Source organism: Xylaria bambusicola (genome assembly GCF_022495145.1).
Source record: "Xylaria bambusicola strain CBS 139988 unplaced genomic scaffold F5B22scaffold_12, whole genome shotgun sequence".
NCBI classification, from domain to species: domain Eukaryota; kingdom Fungi; phylum Ascomycota; class Sordariomycetes; order Xylariales; family Xylariaceae; genus Xylaria; species Xylaria bambusicola.
This window is the reverse complement of record NW_025953565.1, coordinates 534,924-551,525: the sequence shown is the minus strand read 5'-3', so window position 1 is coordinate 551,525 and position 16,602 is coordinate 534,924. Positions and strand designations below refer to the sequence as shown.

At 47.0% G+C, this 16,602-nt stretch overlaps 3 protein-coding genes across 3 annotated transcripts; 1 reads left to right on the top strand and 2 right to left on the bottom strand.

Moving 5' to 3' along the window:
- Positions 1-3,275: 3,275 nt before the first annotated feature.
- On the bottom strand, positions 3,276-4,343 carry F5B22DRAFT_68993 (uncharacterized protein). The gene is made up of 2 exons (XM_047980478.1): positions 3,860-4,343; positions 3,276-3,737 (listed from the first exon to the last, which is right to left on the bottom strand). The coding sequence occupies exons 1-2, from the start codon at positions 4,142-4,144 to the stop codon at positions 3,438-3,440; spliced, it is 585 nt and encodes a 194-aa protein (XP_047832625.1). The 5' UTR covers positions 4,145-4,343; the 3' UTR covers positions 3,276-3,437.
- Positions 4,344-11,087: 6,744 nt separating this feature from the next.
- On the bottom strand, positions 11,088-12,502 carry F5B22DRAFT_68870 (cyclin domain-containing protein). Its single transcript, XM_047980477.1, has 4 exons — positions 12,393-12,502; positions 12,132-12,335; positions 11,847-12,056; positions 11,088-11,772 (listed from the first exon to the last, which is right to left on the bottom strand). The coding sequence occupies exons 2-4, from the start codon at positions 12,289-12,291 to the stop codon at positions 11,186-11,188; spliced, it is 957 nt and encodes a 318-aa protein (XP_047832624.1). The 5' UTR covers positions 12,292-12,335; positions 12,393-12,502; the 3' UTR covers positions 11,088-11,185.
- A 463-nt stretch (positions 12,503-12,965) lies between these two features.
- On the top strand, positions 12,966-16,354 carry F5B22DRAFT_599522 (mitochondrial carrier domain-containing protein). The gene is made up of 8 exons (XM_047974468.1): positions 12,966-13,381; positions 13,444-13,524; positions 13,625-13,832; positions 14,019-14,788; positions 14,850-14,896; positions 14,954-15,072; positions 15,128-15,163; positions 15,217-16,354. The coding sequence occupies exons 1-8, from the start codon at positions 13,219-13,221 to the stop codon at positions 15,731-15,733; spliced, it is 1,941 nt and encodes a 646-aa protein (XP_047832623.1). The 5' UTR covers positions 12,966-13,218; the 3' UTR covers positions 15,734-16,354.
- The last annotated feature ends 248 nt before the right edge of the window (positions 16,355-16,602 follow it).

The window sequence follows — 16,602 nt, the reverse complement described above, 5'->3', positions numbered from 1 at the left end:
TAAATAATTTATATTTTTTTCTACCCACCCCTTTGGTATTGCTTTGGGTAATTTGGTGGCAAAAAAACCAATTTTTCTTTTAGATAAATGTCAAAAAAAAAAAAAAAAAAAAAAAAAAAAAAAAAAACTCCAATCAAAGGACCTACCTAGCATATAATCACGAGTCCTTTGAGCCTCTCGAGTGAAACCTTGTCCTAGGTACCCGAGTACCTCGAAGTATCACGAGAATAAAAGCATGGCGCGCCTGGATTTGGGTTTCCCAGCCACCTGATTATAATATGCTACTCTGGATTATATGCTCCTTGAATCCCGTATCAACTCCGCGCGAAAGTCTGTTATCACGTATCAGTGCCTAGATGAGCCTATTTTGAGGAATTTGTTGAGTCCCTTAATAGCTCCCTGTTTTCTACGGTGTCAAGTCACCCGTGACCACTTAGATATACTTCAATTAATGCTGAAATAAACTGTATCTGCAAGTTTCGGTGGCAATGAGCTGACAAGCTACTCCGTATTACATGTCTTAGTTGCCTGTTGCTGTCACACGTGTATCGGACAGAAAGCAAATTTGTTCGTTCATTGTTGGTGATATCGAATTGTAGTTGTGTACCGGTCGTCTTTTGAATGATTAAGAATGCTAGAAACCCCAAGCAAAAAACTAGAGGTATGTATTTATAGTAAATTTGAATACATTCACTTCAGACGGCTTAGAGTTCATGTAACAATCAAAGCCCTTGTATGCTCCTATCCTTGGTGTGTTCCGTGACACGATGAAATGTGCTTTACTGATCAGGATTTCGGTAGGCTTACGTGTTGATTTTCCCTGCTAAGACAAAGTTAGATCTTTTTCAACTGATCAAAACGTCCCGGAGGTAGGTACACATCGTATCAACATACATACTTGAGCAAGAGGCGTTCGTATAATATTTGGGTAACCAACTAGTTTATTAGCTGTGATATATGGGTGTAGTTATTTATATAATTGCTAGACTATAGTAAATAAGCCAGTACTTCTTCTTGTATCGATGGAATAATACGGTAATAACATGAGCAGCAAGAACAACACGTATTACATTGTACCATTGCTTCAAACACTGCCGTGCCGTATATAGAGATGTATAATCTAATCTCCCGTTGAGACTGACATGAAATCACAGCAAGAGATATAGATCTTCAATGTCTCGTTTAACTCGATATGTACGCCAGCTGGGCGAGCAATTAGGTAATTGATAATACTGTTGACATTGAAAATATTAACACGCACCGAACCAAAGCATCATAGTCGCCAATGCCACCGGATTCCAACCCACCTAAATAATACTCAGACGTAAACACGCACACTTAATCCATATACCTAAATAGATAAAATACCTCCCTAGAAGGAAGAACAACCAGCGTCATCACACGAACCAACATCTATCTCCCAACCCGAACCACTACATACAGTAGGTAAGTAGCCCTCATCCGCATCGGAAGAACCCGAGAAAAAAAAAGCATCCCAAAAAGAAAAAGAAAAAACCATAAACCTTGAAAAAGATTACTTAACCACGCAGCAAAGTTCCCAGCCCTAGCGTCTAATGTCTCGCATTCATATCATGCGGATATGACACCTGCCTAACCTACTTACCCAGTGCCGCTGCCACCAAGCACCCGCGTGAAGAAAAAAGAAAGAAAGACTAAGCATAGGTACCCTACCGATCATACACGCATACACATAGGTACCTGCAGTACATACCTCGACATCAAGTCCTTTCCCCGAGTTTTCCAAGTAGTAGTCACACATAATATCAGCCCCTTTCTTTTCCTTTCATCAAGCAGCAACCATTCCCTAGCCTCGTCGTGGTTTGATAATGACTCAGCACATAACATGCGCAGAGCCTCATTCCCAAAATAAGTAATTACATACATAGGTACATACTCACTAGATACCTATGGCCCTATGTATGTAATTTACATACTAGTACTGTGAAGCTAAAGCTCAAGGTACATACACATAGTTCATTACGATATTCCAGTGGCGTACCTAGGTACATCTAATTACATACATCCCTTGCCATCCATGAAATCAAACCGGTTCTCACCAAGCAATAACACCTACCCAGGACCAAGGACTTCACGGCTTTGGGTTAACCATTCACTCATAATGTAGGTACAACTTACTATACCGAACAAGTAGCAAAAATATTGCGCAAGCGTGCGTGTCACATATCAACTCCACCACGAGGGAGCTGGAGGTCTATTTCGAGACTTGGACATATCACTCATGCCAGTGGATAAGCAGTAGTTTGAAAGTTGAAAAATGGCACATTAGCATTTGCCTTAATGACGATAATACTCGTCTTCGCTTATCTGTTCCAATACATGGTTTGCTCATACACACTGGATGGGTTTGTTGCCGTCACCTAAACCAGAAAATGCCCCCCCGCCTCCAGTCCTAGTCCTCTCCCTATGATAACAATGAAGAAACACTGTAGTATGAAGAATGAAGAATTTGGATTTTCTTGTAAAAAACGGCAGTGCGAAACGCCGTTGATACAGAGAGAATCAAAAAGACATTTGTAAGTGCAGAAACATTGATATCAACCCGTTTATTTGCAGGCCCTCAAAAACCGTGGGCAAATCCAACAACTCCATCTCGTGCATGAGCTCCGGAAAACAAGACGCGCGCGACCAATAGTGCAAAACCGTTGCCCGTTGTGTTGAGATTCTCTTTGTCCACCGGTTACTCCCAGGAAAAAAAACCGTCCCGAGTAGAAAAAACACCTACACCCCGCCATTTGAGATACCGCATGCCTGCTTGGACCGAACGAAGACCAACCCCTAATCGTCGCAAAACACTCGCTCTATATGTGTATTGGTATTCTTTTCTCGATTGTGTCATGACCCATCATGACTCTTTGATCGTTCCGCTCCCGATGTGAAAAAACCGAAGACTCCGATTGTGTTATGATGAACACCCATGCAAATGGAACAAATGCAGAAACCGCCATGATCAAACGCCCATTCGTGAATTCAAACAGCCCCATCTTCAGCGACGGGACACCGAGTTTTGTACCTGGTATATTTTCCATTACAATCCCAATGTAAAAAAAGCAAGAGGTATCGATCATCTTCATGTAAGAGTCGTACCCATCGCCAACGCGAATTAGCAGTTGCTGATGGGCACGTGTATATGACGAGTAATTATGTTTATACAGGGAGAAAGAGGGGGGAAAGGTGCGATCTAGCCCAACAGACCAGCCCCGCAGTGATTGAAGAATTAAATGATGATGTCGATGCTAATGCCTGTGTCGGTGCCCGCCAAGATGAACCAGCTGTGGAGAAAAGATACAGCGAATGAGCGCTATATAGACGGATCCATATAGCAATGCTCACTACCAAGGATAGACAGCGATAAGAATCGGTATGTCCTCGCTTCTCACTGAGAACGGGATACTGATCTACCACCGTCGACCGACATGGTGCATCCTGGCGGGTGATACAGACGGCGGCGGGCTCGACATTGTCAGACCATTAGCGGGGTTGATGATGGGAATAGCATTGCGCGTCCTTGTAGCAGATGGCTGGTGTAATTTAAGACTCGATTGATGCTGTTGGAATGTTGGAGGCACAAAAGCAGGCGAAGTGGAAGTTAACGTGAAATGAGAAGCGACTTGTTGAGGATGTTGTGTTGGAGAGGCGCTAGGCGACCCGCTCGAGAGGGATGAGCGATCAGAGGAAGCGCTGCTAATGGACACGAGCTGTGCACAAGCACCCGGGTCAGCACCTGGATACAGAACTCACATGGCCGGTAGCATCACAGCTCGATTGTGTTGTTCAAGGGCGAACAGACACTCGGCAGTGGCGAATGGGGCAGACTTACATCACTCTCTGTTAACAACTTGGGGCAGAATTCCATATCGTCTTCGAGGTCGAAAGATCGACTGGCTTCGAATTGTGATCGGAACGCAGACACAGAGGGAGATTCAACGGTCAACTCTCTCATACTCTTGGCTCCACGGAACTGTTTTTGCGAGGTCTGGGGCACAGATACCCTAGGCGCCCTCCTATTCCGCCCACCATGATGGTTGTGCGACACAGCCGAGGGAGTAGCTGCAGTGGGTTGATGATGGGGGTGGTGATGGTTGAAGTTGTTATAGAATGACATTATGAAAAGCTCTTCTCGTTATGAAATACAAGCGACGTGTGACGGAAATAGCGAGCGGCGGACCTGTTGTGGGCGCCGTTGTTGGTGGTGGCGAAGTAGGCAGGCTGGTCGTTGAGAAGCCGTTGGTGGCAGTGGAGCTTTGGGCGATGAGGATGAGGCCGACGATGGGAAGGACTGCGTCGTCGAGTTGCAGCTGTTGGTGGTTGTGGTTTGGGGGCGTTATGTTTGGGTCGCTTGCGGGTGGGCTGCGCGGGTCAAGAGGTCAGAGCAGCAAGCGTTGTGCGGTATTAAATGCGGCGTTCAGCAGGGCCAACAATGGAACTTGACGAGGCGGCCAAGACGGAGGCGAGTCAAAGAGCTTTTTGAATTTCCGAGTTTTTTTGGTAACGATTTTTGATTTAATTTGATTGATTTAATACTGCATAGACAGACTGAGTATGAACAGTGAACAGAGAATGGAAGATGACGGGAGAGTCACTAAGTATGTATGTGAGCGTGTGTGTATGTACGTTGTATGCAGAGGATGGTGGTGCTGGCGGTGGTTGGCTTGTGGGCGGCAGTGTGTGTGACAGGTGTGGTAGGATCGATTGAGTGGGAGAGAGAGAAGGGGGAACGGCTGAATTAGGTTGAGTCGGGGGTCGGAGATGGTGAAGGATTTTGTTGAACAGAGAGAAGCTCAAGAAACCGAGAAGAGGGCGGGCGGGGCCTATGGCCTATACTGTACTGAGTACCTACTTACCTAAGTACACTCTGCTGTGGCCTGTAGCCAGCCAGTACTACATAGTATGTAGGTAGGTCAGGTAGGTATGTACTATGTACTGTAAGTAGTAGGGGAACGGCAGGGGGCGATAGCAGGGGTGGCAATAAGTACAGTAGGTAGGGCCAAAAGGGGCCAATAGCGACCCGCGACCCGGACAAGGGGCCATGCACATTGCTGAGTTGCCTCAGTGGCCCTTTGCTGGCTCCAGCGGGCTGTGACTGGCTAGGGCCGACAGCCCTCGGCATCCTGGCCCTTGAGTGTCCATTATGTATCCCAACGCGGCTTAGTCTGGTTTAGGCGGGTTTAGGAAGTTGCATTGGTTTGCTGCAACAATAACACTATGCGACCAATCAGCGTCTAGTCGCCACAGCCATCCACCAGCACTAGCGCTAGTGTCCATAAAAGTATCCACTAGGCCATGAGACATGATTGGACTCCTCTCCAAGCGCGAGGTCATTCGTGGGTACTGTGGGAGTGGGCGTGGCAATCCCTGGCCGTGTGCCGTTGTCATGCTGCTGCTACCTAATTACTGTGCTAAGTTCTTACGGTAGTCGGGTGGTGCAGTCTTACTTCGAGGTAGGTACTGTCCAACATTCATCATTCAGATACTACTTACTACCTTAGGTACTGTATGTACTACCTGGGCGCTCATACGCCGGTTAACAACGCTACTCCTACCGGTATGCAGCTAGCGTGGGTGCTGCTACCTAGGTATCTTTACCTATACAGGTATTGCATTACCTATTCTACAGTAGATATACTCCGTACGGAGTAAGTATATGAATGCACAAATCTACATAATTCGTCCTGCCTAGCCCACACAGTAGGTACGTACTGTACACACACTCCATCACGGCCTGGGATAGCGGTCGTTGGTCGCAGACCGCCCCTTGAGCTATTGTTTATCCCATTGGTACGAACACATCCATATGTACTTACTTTCAGGTAGGTATAACTGCCAGTGTATTAACACGTACTTACCTACTTACAGTACATACTTGTTGGGAGCGAGGTGGGGCGTATACACCACTCGGTAATGGGAGGCACTTGCTGTATGGGCGCCCAATTGCGTCGGTTAGCAGCGAACACATGTATCTCGTTCCACCCATCCTTACTCGGGATACACGATCTCGCAGGAACAATTCATTCATTCATCCAGGCCATCTCACCTTGTTGTCTGTACATACCTATTTACGCTACCTACAGTACTTGAAATGTGCAGGTGCAGGTGTACCTATTGTCCTGGCCAGCAATGCAGTGTGGAGACTTAGCGATCCCTTTACCGTAAACGGGCCTGCTGATGACGATGACTCAAAATGCCACGGCACTCCGTAGGTGGACGGACAGGTGTGCACATGCCTGCTGGCTGTTTAGGTGTAAGCAGGTGTACTCTGTTGTGTGAAAACACCAATGCAATTCGCTCATAACCTGATTGATTTTTGCTCGTGAGGTGTTTCGCGAGTCGTGGGAGGCCAGATGTTGTGGGTATCAGATCGATGGTGGGCTGATTCATCTTCTCCGCGATCTCGGTGCTTCGGTGACTCTCCCTTCCATCATTCGACATTCGACAGCGATTCCCAAGTCGCGAGCACATGCCCCGAGATGTGAATATGGCATTGTACAGTGATGCGCCGGTCTCCGGTTGGGGCGGCGATACCTCGACATCTCAGGTCAGGTACCTTACACCTGATCCCAGGCTACCAGTATTACTCGCAGGAGCCGAGCTAGCATGTACCTAGCGTGCTTACAGTACTGAGAGAGTATCTCTACCAAATCTGGGTTGACGCTCCTTTCCGCCAAGTCAGACGGCGTCTGTGCTTTAACTGTCCATCGTGACCCCAGATTTCTGACCCTCAACAAGGTCCTGAATGTTGCAACCTGATGCGCCCCCCTTTTGCCGTTCACCACTACTTGCGCACCTTGGTCCTGATACCAGGGCTATGTTCTGTAGATCCTAGTGGAAGCGGTGGTATGTCGAGTGTGCACTAATGTACGCAGTACTGTACGCAATATGTACGTAATCTCATGGACTGATTCTGGACTATTGTTGTCTCTCTGAGGTGCAGTATTCAACCTGCCCTTGGAGGCTATATTCAGTTCTAGGCGCAGTCCTCGGGATGATGCAGTGCTCTGTCGTCTGCCATATCATTGGATGTATAGTGTCCAGAAGAGAGGAATGACCTATCTGGCCTATCATGCCATATCGAGGAATCGTCCAGCAGAGAGTCAAGGTCGCAATTGCACCACTCCTACTCGTCTCCGCATAATGCAGGTGTGAGGCAGTGACCAGTTGAACCCTGGCTGGCCCTGGTTCGACCATTCGGCTCGCCGTCTGTCTGAACTGGGTCTGAGCTGGGTTTCCCTGGCTGAGTGACCGAGCGTGGTACAACGCCGATCCGTTATCTACAGCGTATACGGTTCAAGAGAGGTATCTAAGGCTGGGACAACCGTTATGCAGAGAAGTCCATCGAATAAATCCTTTCCCAATACAAGGAATACGTTCAAGCGTGCACGGGTAGATAATATTATACCATATCATATAACACCTTGCTTTAATATGAACTATTATTATACATAGATGATGAATTGTGGCGTTGCCTCAGTCTGATGTTCCTACTTATTGAATAATTGTCTCGGTCGTGAATTTGTTCGACAGAAATATGATAGACTGACGTAAACTTCACCTGATCATTTGAAAGTTATCGTTTAAGCTTAGTTCACCTGACACCTCAAATCATTATTTCTTTACCCTTGCCTCGCAGATATCATAGATCTTGAAGTGCCGTGTCTGGAATGAAGTGGTGAGAATGGGTTAGGTATGCTCTAAGCTGACATCTTCATCTCCGTCTCCCCCTCCCGGAGTGTTACTTGCATCTGCTTACCTGTCCACTAATAAGTATACCTACGTACCTGACTACTCCTGTAAGAGGTTGGGAACATTATGTACAGCAGTACGCCGTAGTAGATACCGAATGCCGTTTGGGTGTTACCTAAGTAAATTCCGCTGTTCGCCCTGCATTCCATTCTGATGCAAGTTTCAGCCCTTACGATTCAAGAGAATGCCAGAAAGAGCTGGAACCGACCAAAGCGGAATGGCATGTTTCAAGTTCCGACTTCGACACAATATGGCCCAGACATGATCGTCAACTTTCCGGCTATTTAAGCATGCGTAGTATTACATATCCGCACTACCATGGCTATTGCATGCAATTGGCAAGGCGCGCCTATTACCGGTACGTAGGGCGAAAAGGTGATAGAACAGCAGAAAAGTAGGGAGAGCCAAACGCCGTGAAACCCCGTCGTCGCCCGCTTGATGATGGCGTTATATCGTTGCCACCACCACCACGATGATCGAAGGGCCTGGTTCTAGGATACTGCTGCAGGTTGATGTAACAGCAAAGCGCGCGCGCCTTATTCAGTGGCTGGTGGCTTGTTCAACTGACTCCCTGAGATACCCTGAATTGCCGCCCTACAGTAGTGTGTCGGCTGCGGCCTGCGCTGCGCTCTGCAGGTCACCGGGTGACAGCCCCCCTCTCCTCCTCGATCAAAGTAGATTCCCTTCGAGCCCCCCCTTCCCTTCCCCTCACACTTGGAAATAGAAACCAGAACTGGGCGTGGGGACCCTTACGGGCTCGGACAAGCCGGGTGGTCCAATCCGGACGGCTGGTCACGAGCGATTGCATGTTGGGTGGTACGTTCCAAGCCCGAATCTTGCAGATCGTCAAGTTTTTGTTGGAAGTGAGGTAGTACCGACGACATTGTTGTTGTCTGCTATCGAATCCTCCACTATGCCGCTTCTTCGATTTACTATAGCATACAGTAGTACTTTCTATATTCTTATGAATTAAGACTGCTGACTATGAGGCCATGTCTATCTATCAATAATCTACCCATGGTGAGGGAAATATGCAGGTAGGTAGATCTAACTACACTAAATCTACGTACATGGAAGTACGTCGGTGCTTACTATCAATGGTAGAAACCGGAGACTTTTGGCCCACTTTTGCCGCTTGCCTGACGACAGTGCCGCCGTGTGACGAAAGCGGCAAAAAATGGTAACTAGGTAGCTACGACATCCCCTGACAACAACTCCAATGATTCCGATCCGGTGTCATGCTATTGCGTTGGATTTCAGCTGTCTCGTACTGCACGTGGTCTTTGAGTCATGCCAGAGGAGGTTCTGTTGACGAGTACTTTGAGTTAATTGATCTTAATACCATACTATCTTTGTAACTCAACTGTCTTACAGCCGTACCTGCATTCTTAGGTTGTCTCAATAGTACTACTAAACCTTCTATTATAGGCCATCTGAACTACACCTGTTCACCCTGACTAAGGGTTAGACCATTTTTGAATGGAATGAAAACCAAATGCAAAGGGAACGGTCGGTTGCTAGGGAAGCATATACTGAGGGTCATACGTATCATAACTGTATTCCAATCTTCAAAAACAACTCGCGGTACAGGAGCTCCAATACAAACGTTATAGTGAAATTATTAGTTAAAATCTTCCGCAGCAAGAGGAAGAAATAATAGATATGATATCATGTTTAATAACGTTGGCTGTTTATGTTGAAATTTGCGTATGTCTAATAATGACGCCAGCAGGTATGCCCCTAGAGACAGTAGGTTACCACATGTATGCCTCTCAAATCAACAATGTATCGTGAATCTTTAACTTGGTTAATAACACTAGCTACTTGATTAGCATCGTCACACTTGTTGGAGGCTATGGGGGCCGGCAGGGACTTTGACACCACGGCTTATATGTTGGCTGATGACCCTCTTTGTATAGAAGGAAGTCCATTATCATCAACATAAAATCCAGGTAAATTCAAAAAAACTTTTGAGATGTTCCTCAAGCATCTACAACCGGTGCCCCAAGGCGAGGTCATGTCTCTCAACCCCATGTCTAAGACATAATTAACTAATAAAATCACAAGAGCCGGAGTCAAACACTCATGATGTACGGTTCTACCTTATACGAATTGAATGTTAGAAAAGTCTTCACACTGAAAGACTGTATAAATCAAATATCTTCTGCCTAAAGGCCGTCGCAGAGATTCTAAACATGCTCAACGACTAAGCATTGTCACGGAGCAGGAATATGACGCTGAACTACGATACTACCAAGAGATAGATAGCTGTAGAGTCGGGAACATGGCTGTTTACACGTTATACATGCTAGTGTGAAAGAGAATGTGTCGTTGAAGCAGCACAGACTATGCAAGTTATGTTCAAGGCTGGTTTTAGTAAGTAAGTAGAGTAGGAATTATCCGCGGCCGCGCTGACCTTGTACTTGTTTCACTAGCTGCTTGCGCATGTTGGTGTCGCGATCTAGGGTTACAACAGGCAAACTCTTTGTATATAGCTTTGTGTAGACATGAAGACTTCCAACCCTTCATGCAACAGAAAATATCACACAGTAATCATCCTCACGGGGGCTGTCCTTACGTTTAGTAAATGTAACTAGAGAATATGCCTCCTACTAGCATAAGGACGACGTGTTAGTATCTTGAGTTCCAACTACCGAGTCATGTTGCTGGTAGGCATTATACAACATGGAGGATGATGAGAGTGGATATAAATGTGATGAGAGCAAGTTGGCGGATGAAACTGCGAAGCAATGGTCAGACCAAGTCATGAGAGTTGATATTCACTTATGACTAAATTGGGGTTGTTATTCAGCAATGTTTGATCAGGTTGCCTGGTATTTCCCCCATGAACAGCGAACCGCATTTATCTGGATATTTATGCATGAACTCTATTGACGTGAGTTGTATTTCTCGTCTAATTACTAGACACCCACGAGGCTAGCTCCTCCTTACTACCCCTTAGGTCACAAGTTTTGTTGTTCAGTCGCATAACTCACCTCCCCTGTTAGATCATTTGCAATGAAGCAAACAGCCAAGAACAGCCAAGCATTCTGGTATGTGTGTGTGACACTATTCGCACGCATTGTGCTACGTGATACAGGCCTAGAGAACCGGCGGGCTGGCCGGATTGACCCCTTGCATTGCGCTCAGTCAGCAGCAACATGGCCACTATTTCTCAGATCTAGATATCTGGCACCCTCAGACAGTTAACCGTAGTACAAGTCACACAGACCTGAATTTGCGACAGACATCTGACCTAGTCCATTTGTTTGGAACGAGACTGGTCTTGGATTGACTGCAAGCGCAGGAGACCTGGCAGAGAGGATAGAATAGCCAATGGCCAGCAATTCCTTTTTCGGAGCATCTCGTCTACCTGTATCGAGCATACCTCCGTATCTCGAGGTGCCTAAGGCTTATCAAGTCCCCTTGCCTTTACGAAGCGATTGATCTGCTCCCGAGTAATTTTGTCATTGTACTGCTCATGACATTCATAAAATGATATTAGCTCTTGGGTGCAGTCGGCCATCCCTTCAATGTCGACGTTGCTCTCAGTAAGGAAACCTGCGTAGCGTTGAACTTTATTTAATCGGGCTTCTTGTTGCCTCTCTTTCTCCGAAACACCGGACGCATTTTGGTTCGCATTGCTACCACTAGCTCTAGACGATGCTTGCGCCTGTACTTGTGCTAGTGCAGCAGTTGCAGCAGCCATACTTGTTGCCGTTCCACCAGGACTATTGGGACGTAAAACAAGGGCTAGTAGAATCGCCGTGAGGGCTATTATATGAGGTGGGTAGAGGAGGGGAAGGTCGGTCATGTAGTGGTCGTTGATAATAGATAAAGCAAGGTTGGATTCATCCTGAGACAAGAACAGATCTGACTGAAGGTTTGTAAGGGTCCGGTACGGTTGGTGGACAATCAACTGCGAATGCATCTCGGATATCATGAAGAATTCGCATTCTCCGAGTCGTGATATATCAAGAGTCAGGGAATCTACTACATAGCCAAAAGTGCTGTCTGTCAGCTAAGACCACTAACTCAATAGACCGGGTAAAGGAAGTCACTCGTACCAGGCCACAGAGACCGCGCTTCTGACACAACCAGCCTGATATGCTGGGGGCACTCTTCCATCTTGCAAGCCAAGTATAGTGCGGTCGCGATGACAAGGTAAGGGTTCGTTCGGCGGATTTCGACTGTGCAATAGAAGCGCTTGAGATAGGTCTGAGCAGTTGCAAGAGCTTGCTGTCTGACACCGAGTCTCTTGCCAAGCCTACCCAGTTCTGAGACACAAGTGAGAGAGGTCAGTAAGCAATATCTCCTATAAGGCTCTAGGGCTTTGGATGGTTTGACCTCACGTTGATTGAAATATATATTGAGGTGCCTTCGCTGTGGCAAGGGGAACATTTGTACTAAGCTCTGCTCGCTCTCCTCCAGCTTCTCCCGCATTTCTGCGAGTTCATCCTTGGAGAACTGCCAATGGCGTCGCTGAGTTGATTCCCAATAGTTTGCAGCCATGTTGATCTAGTCGGCAATTCCTGGCTGTAATGTGTTAAATAAGGCTTGGGACAGAGAATTAGCCAGATCAACAGTTATCGTGATGGCATATCGGTGGTTACATCCACAAACGCCAACTCAGCCAAGCTGAATCAGCAACCCTTCCGAGCTCGGCACAAGTAATGTTGGCTGCGACAAAGAACCAGAGTAATGAAGAAATACAACTATGTCCAGCACTAACATGCAAACTTGAGGGAAATCGGAATATCTGCCCGCAGTAACCAAACACTCCCCAAGAAGGGAGAGGGGTTTGTCCTGTGATGCAGTCCTCAAAGACGCCTCAGGCACTATCACATGAACCCTTTCTTGTTAGCGCTGATTACATGATTACATGTACAACATGACATGGATCATGTCTGTGAGGAAGGCTCGACACAACTGCACAAGGGTTGGTTCTGATAATGTATACAAGTAGAAATGTGTACCGTGTGCTAGTGCAAGAAAAGGATACTGTAGAACCACAGTCAACTGCTCACCTCTATACCGTGCTTATGTGACGTAAGGCACAGTGAAGGCACTCCTTCCTAGGTACCGCCTCTTTCTGCTCTTCCACTCGAGGGCTTATCGGGCTTATCGCCTTGCCGGTGCCGCCAATTGGGCTTGAGCTACCCGGTATTCGCAATTGTGTCTTTGGAGAACCCTGCAACTCCTTCTTGGCATATCTGATGGTGAAGCAATGCCTCTTTTGCGCGCAAAGCTTGAAACCTTGTGAACCCGTGCACGCAACCGACGTCGGCCGAATCTCTACAGCCTGCGCCCGCGAGGGAATGCGCTCCGATGCGACTGGCGTGAATGCGATCCAAGATTCGAATGCTCTGTACAACAATGGTCGAATCATAGTCCCAGCCAGCTCCCCGTGTTCTTCCATGTTGTCATGAAACACTCAATATGAAGCGCCCCAACTTGGTCACCGAGCTGGAGATGGAGATGGCCGAATCGCAGAACGAGCGCGATGCTCGTGTCGAGGAGCTTTGGAAGAAGCTCGACTACCAAGGCAAGGGCGAACTGGACTGGAAGGGCCTGCAGAAAGGGCTTAAGAAAATGGATCATCGTCAGTAGTAGCTTCCTACCACCCCATCAAAGAGCGCGCCTTTGCTGACATTGCTCTTCCAGCCCTAAAAAACGCCGATAACATGCTTAAGACTCTCACAAAGGCCGTAGACACTGATGGCGACGGCAAAATCCAGTACGAAGGTCTGTTCACACCCATAAAAACTGCCCCATCCAAGATGAAGCATCATCCGCCCGACCGAGATCTTGCATACTTACCCCTAGCTAACAAATCCACCCACAGAGTTTCGTATCTTTGTCGAAGCAGCTGAACGCCAGCTTTTTCATCTCTTCCGATCCATCGACCGAGACAAGAATGGTAAACTTGACAAGGAGGAGCTCCAAGCCGCATTCCATAAGGCTGGTTTAGCGGTGCCTAAACGTAGATTGGATGCTTTCTTTGCGGAGATTGACCACAATCATGATGGATTCATCACTTATGAAGAATGGCGGTAAGTTAATTTTGGGCGATTTTTGCTCCTTTCCCACCTGTCACAAAGAATGCCGGTGCCCGTGAGCAATATGGTATGAACGGGCTATTAGCTGTTCAGTTAAGCATTGTCTCTCACTCCTATATGCGGGAGTCACAAGCTTTGCCTTGACAATATTAGAAAGATGCTGATAAATCTTGCTACTAGGGACTTTCTTCTCTTTATGCCCAATACTGATTCTCCAGCGACTTTACACACAGTTTTCACGTTTTATTCAGACATCCTTACTCTCAGTTCAGAAGGTGACTCCGTTATGAGCGAGAAATCCCTTGAGGGAATAGGTACGGCTACAGGCTTCTTTCTGTCCATATTTTTTGGTTCAATTATTAGAATCGCTTTTCCCAATTGGCAGCCCTCAGGGCAAGCCCCTGAGGCCTCTGACTCCTCCCTTTCTCCATCACTTACTTCGCAACTTCCATCCTTGCCCGAATCCGATTCCCACCCGCAGTCACCAGCACCGGATGTACTGCGAGCGACCGATGACCCCGGCGAAGTTAACCCAACAGCTCCACAACCTTATGCTCTAGTACCTGGTGCTGCAACCGTGTCTGGGCTATCTTCTGACACGTCTGATGCGGTGCGAGGAGCAACGCTGGCTGACCTTTCCACTTCTCAAGACAATCAGATTGAAACTGCAACGCGTGACAAGGTCAAGAAATCCGTGCTGATAAAATACATCCCCGATCCAGGCTATTTCATTGCCGGAGCCGTTGCGGGAGGCATTTCTCGCACTGCAACCGCTCCTCTCGATCGACTCAAAGTGTATCTGTTGGTCAATACCAAATCTGACGCTAATGTGGCCTTCGACGCTGCCAAGAAGGGTCGACCCATCCAGGCTCTCAAGAGTGCTGGACGACCACTTGTTGCCGCTTTAAGCGATCTATACAAGTCTGGAGGTGTAAGAGGGTTTTTTGCTGGTCAGTCAATATTTCTAACAACCCAGACACACCACCTCATCTGATGTGATTGAATAACTAGGCAATGGACTCAATGTCGTCAAGATCATGCCAGAGACAGCAATCAGAGTACGTACATCTTCCATGTCATAGTTACAAAACTGAGGCTCATATTTTTGTACCTAGTTTGGAGCATATGAGGCAGCCAAGAATACTTTAGCAGGACTTGAAGGCCATAATGATCCGCATTCAATCAACCCTTATTCAAAGTTCGTTGCAGGCGGTGTTGCCGGAATGGTTGCACAGTGAGCACTCTCTTGCGACATTGACTGACACTAATGCTGACTTTGGCGTAACTAGGTTCTGCGTCTATCCTCTGGACACGCTCAAGTTTCGGTAAGCAATGTCTATTGCTCTGCTGATTTTTCCTCTGTTGACAAGATTATCAGTCTGCAATCCGAGTATGTTTCTGGTGGTGCACGAGGCAATACGTTATTATTACAGACCGCTCGAAAGATGCTCGCAGAGGGAGGTGCTCGAGCAGCTTACCGTGGCGTTACCATGGGTTTGGTTGGCATGTTTCCCTATTCGGCAATTGATATGGGTACGTTCGAGTTTCTGAAAACAACCTACATCTCCTACAAAGCAAAGGCATCCGGCTGCCATGAAGAAGATGCGCAACCTAGCACGTTTGCCACGGGAATCATGGGGGCCTCATCAGGCGCCTTCGGTGCCTCGGTTGTCTATCCTCTCAACGTACTCCGTACCCGACTTCAGACCCAGGGCACTAGCATGCATCCGGCACGCTACACTGGCATCTGGGATGTGGCACACAAGACTGTAAGAAATGAGGGCGTCCGAGGACTCTATAAAGGATTGATGCCAAATCTTCTCAAAGTCGCACCCGCGCTTAGTATCACGTGGATGGTATATGAGAACACAAAGAAGATTATGCATCTTCACTAGAGTATCTTCCTGCTCTGGTACGGGAACTTACTAATATGTGATCGCTCTATCACAACAGCGCCTACGGCCACATCTCCTTATCGGATCCAAATCATTCTTACAGTTTAACCACTCATGTCCGTTACGAACAGCAGACATCCCCTTCCAACATTATAACTATACTACCATTAGAGCATAGATACCGGACGAGACATGACAACAAGAGGCATTCGGTTTAACAGAGTTACGGAAATAGTCTACATTGGCTTGCATTGATTGGCGTTTCAGGATCTTCTTCCTGTTGACCTAGGTAATTTTTTTCTGATTTTTCCGGGTCATTATTGATCATCACAGGTCATCACAAGGGCACTTGAAATAGAGGGATGTGGAGATACCCTTCTGTGCACGGTTGGTTTTATTTGTGAGCCTCGATGTCTCATTTGCTGGTGCTTATAGTGAGGCCGGCTTTTACACGCAAGGATACACATGTTGTACAATAAATGTGTTGGCATTGAAACATTTGGCGAGGTCATGGCGATGATTGTTACTCATGTCGACACGGTTTGCCGATAGTTTTGGCTTTCTAGCTTTGTCCTATTTAGCAACTAGGTCTTCGAGTCAATAAACGAAATTACTGATTAATATCGAGCCTTCAATGAGGAGAGAGAGATGATTAAGGGCTAAGTCCAAGAATGGATACGTGTTAATTCCCGTAGCAATGCTGAGCTTGTCCACTTGATAAATGATGATAGTCGTCGCTCATACGTATCTCGAAGTTAATCTGGCTAATAATCAGTCCCAATGTAGGAACTATATTTACCTGCGATTCTGACTATTATCGCGTTAGCGGCATGGTCAAGTCGCCTGCCATGGCATGCCATCATATCGCT

Coding starts and splice junctions, on each gene's coding strand:
- F5B22DRAFT_68993 (XM_047980478.1), bottom strand. CDS start 4,144: ATGTCATTCTATAACAACTTCAACCATCACCACCCCCATCATCAACCC. Junction 3,738..3,859: donor AGTTGTTAACAGAGAGTGAT/GTAAGTCTGCCC, acceptor GCTTGTGCACAG/CTCGTGTCCATTAGCAGCGC.
- F5B22DRAFT_68870 (XM_047980477.1), bottom strand. CDS start 12,291: ATGGCTGCAAACTATTGGGAATCAACTCAGCGACGCCATTGGCAGTTC. Junction 12,057..12,131: donor CAATATATATTTCAATCAAC/GTGAGGTCAAAC, acceptor CTTGTGTCTCAG/AACTGGGTAGGCTTGGCAAG. Junction 11,773..11,846: donor AGCGCGGTCTCTGTGGCCTG/GTACGAGTGACT, acceptor TTGGCTATGTAG/TAGATTCCCTGACTCTTGAT.
- F5B22DRAFT_599522 (XM_047974468.1), top strand. CDS start 13,219: ATGAAGCGCCCCAACTTGGTCACCGAGCTGGAGATGGAGATGGCCGAA. Junction 13,833..14,018: donor ATCACTTATGAAGAATGGCG/GTAAGTTAATTT, acceptor TCTTGCTACTAG/GGACTTTCTTCTCTTTATGC. Junction 14,897..14,953: donor TGCCAGAGACAGCAATCAGA/GTACGTACATCT, acceptor TTTTGTACCTAG/TTTGGAGCATATGAGGCAGC.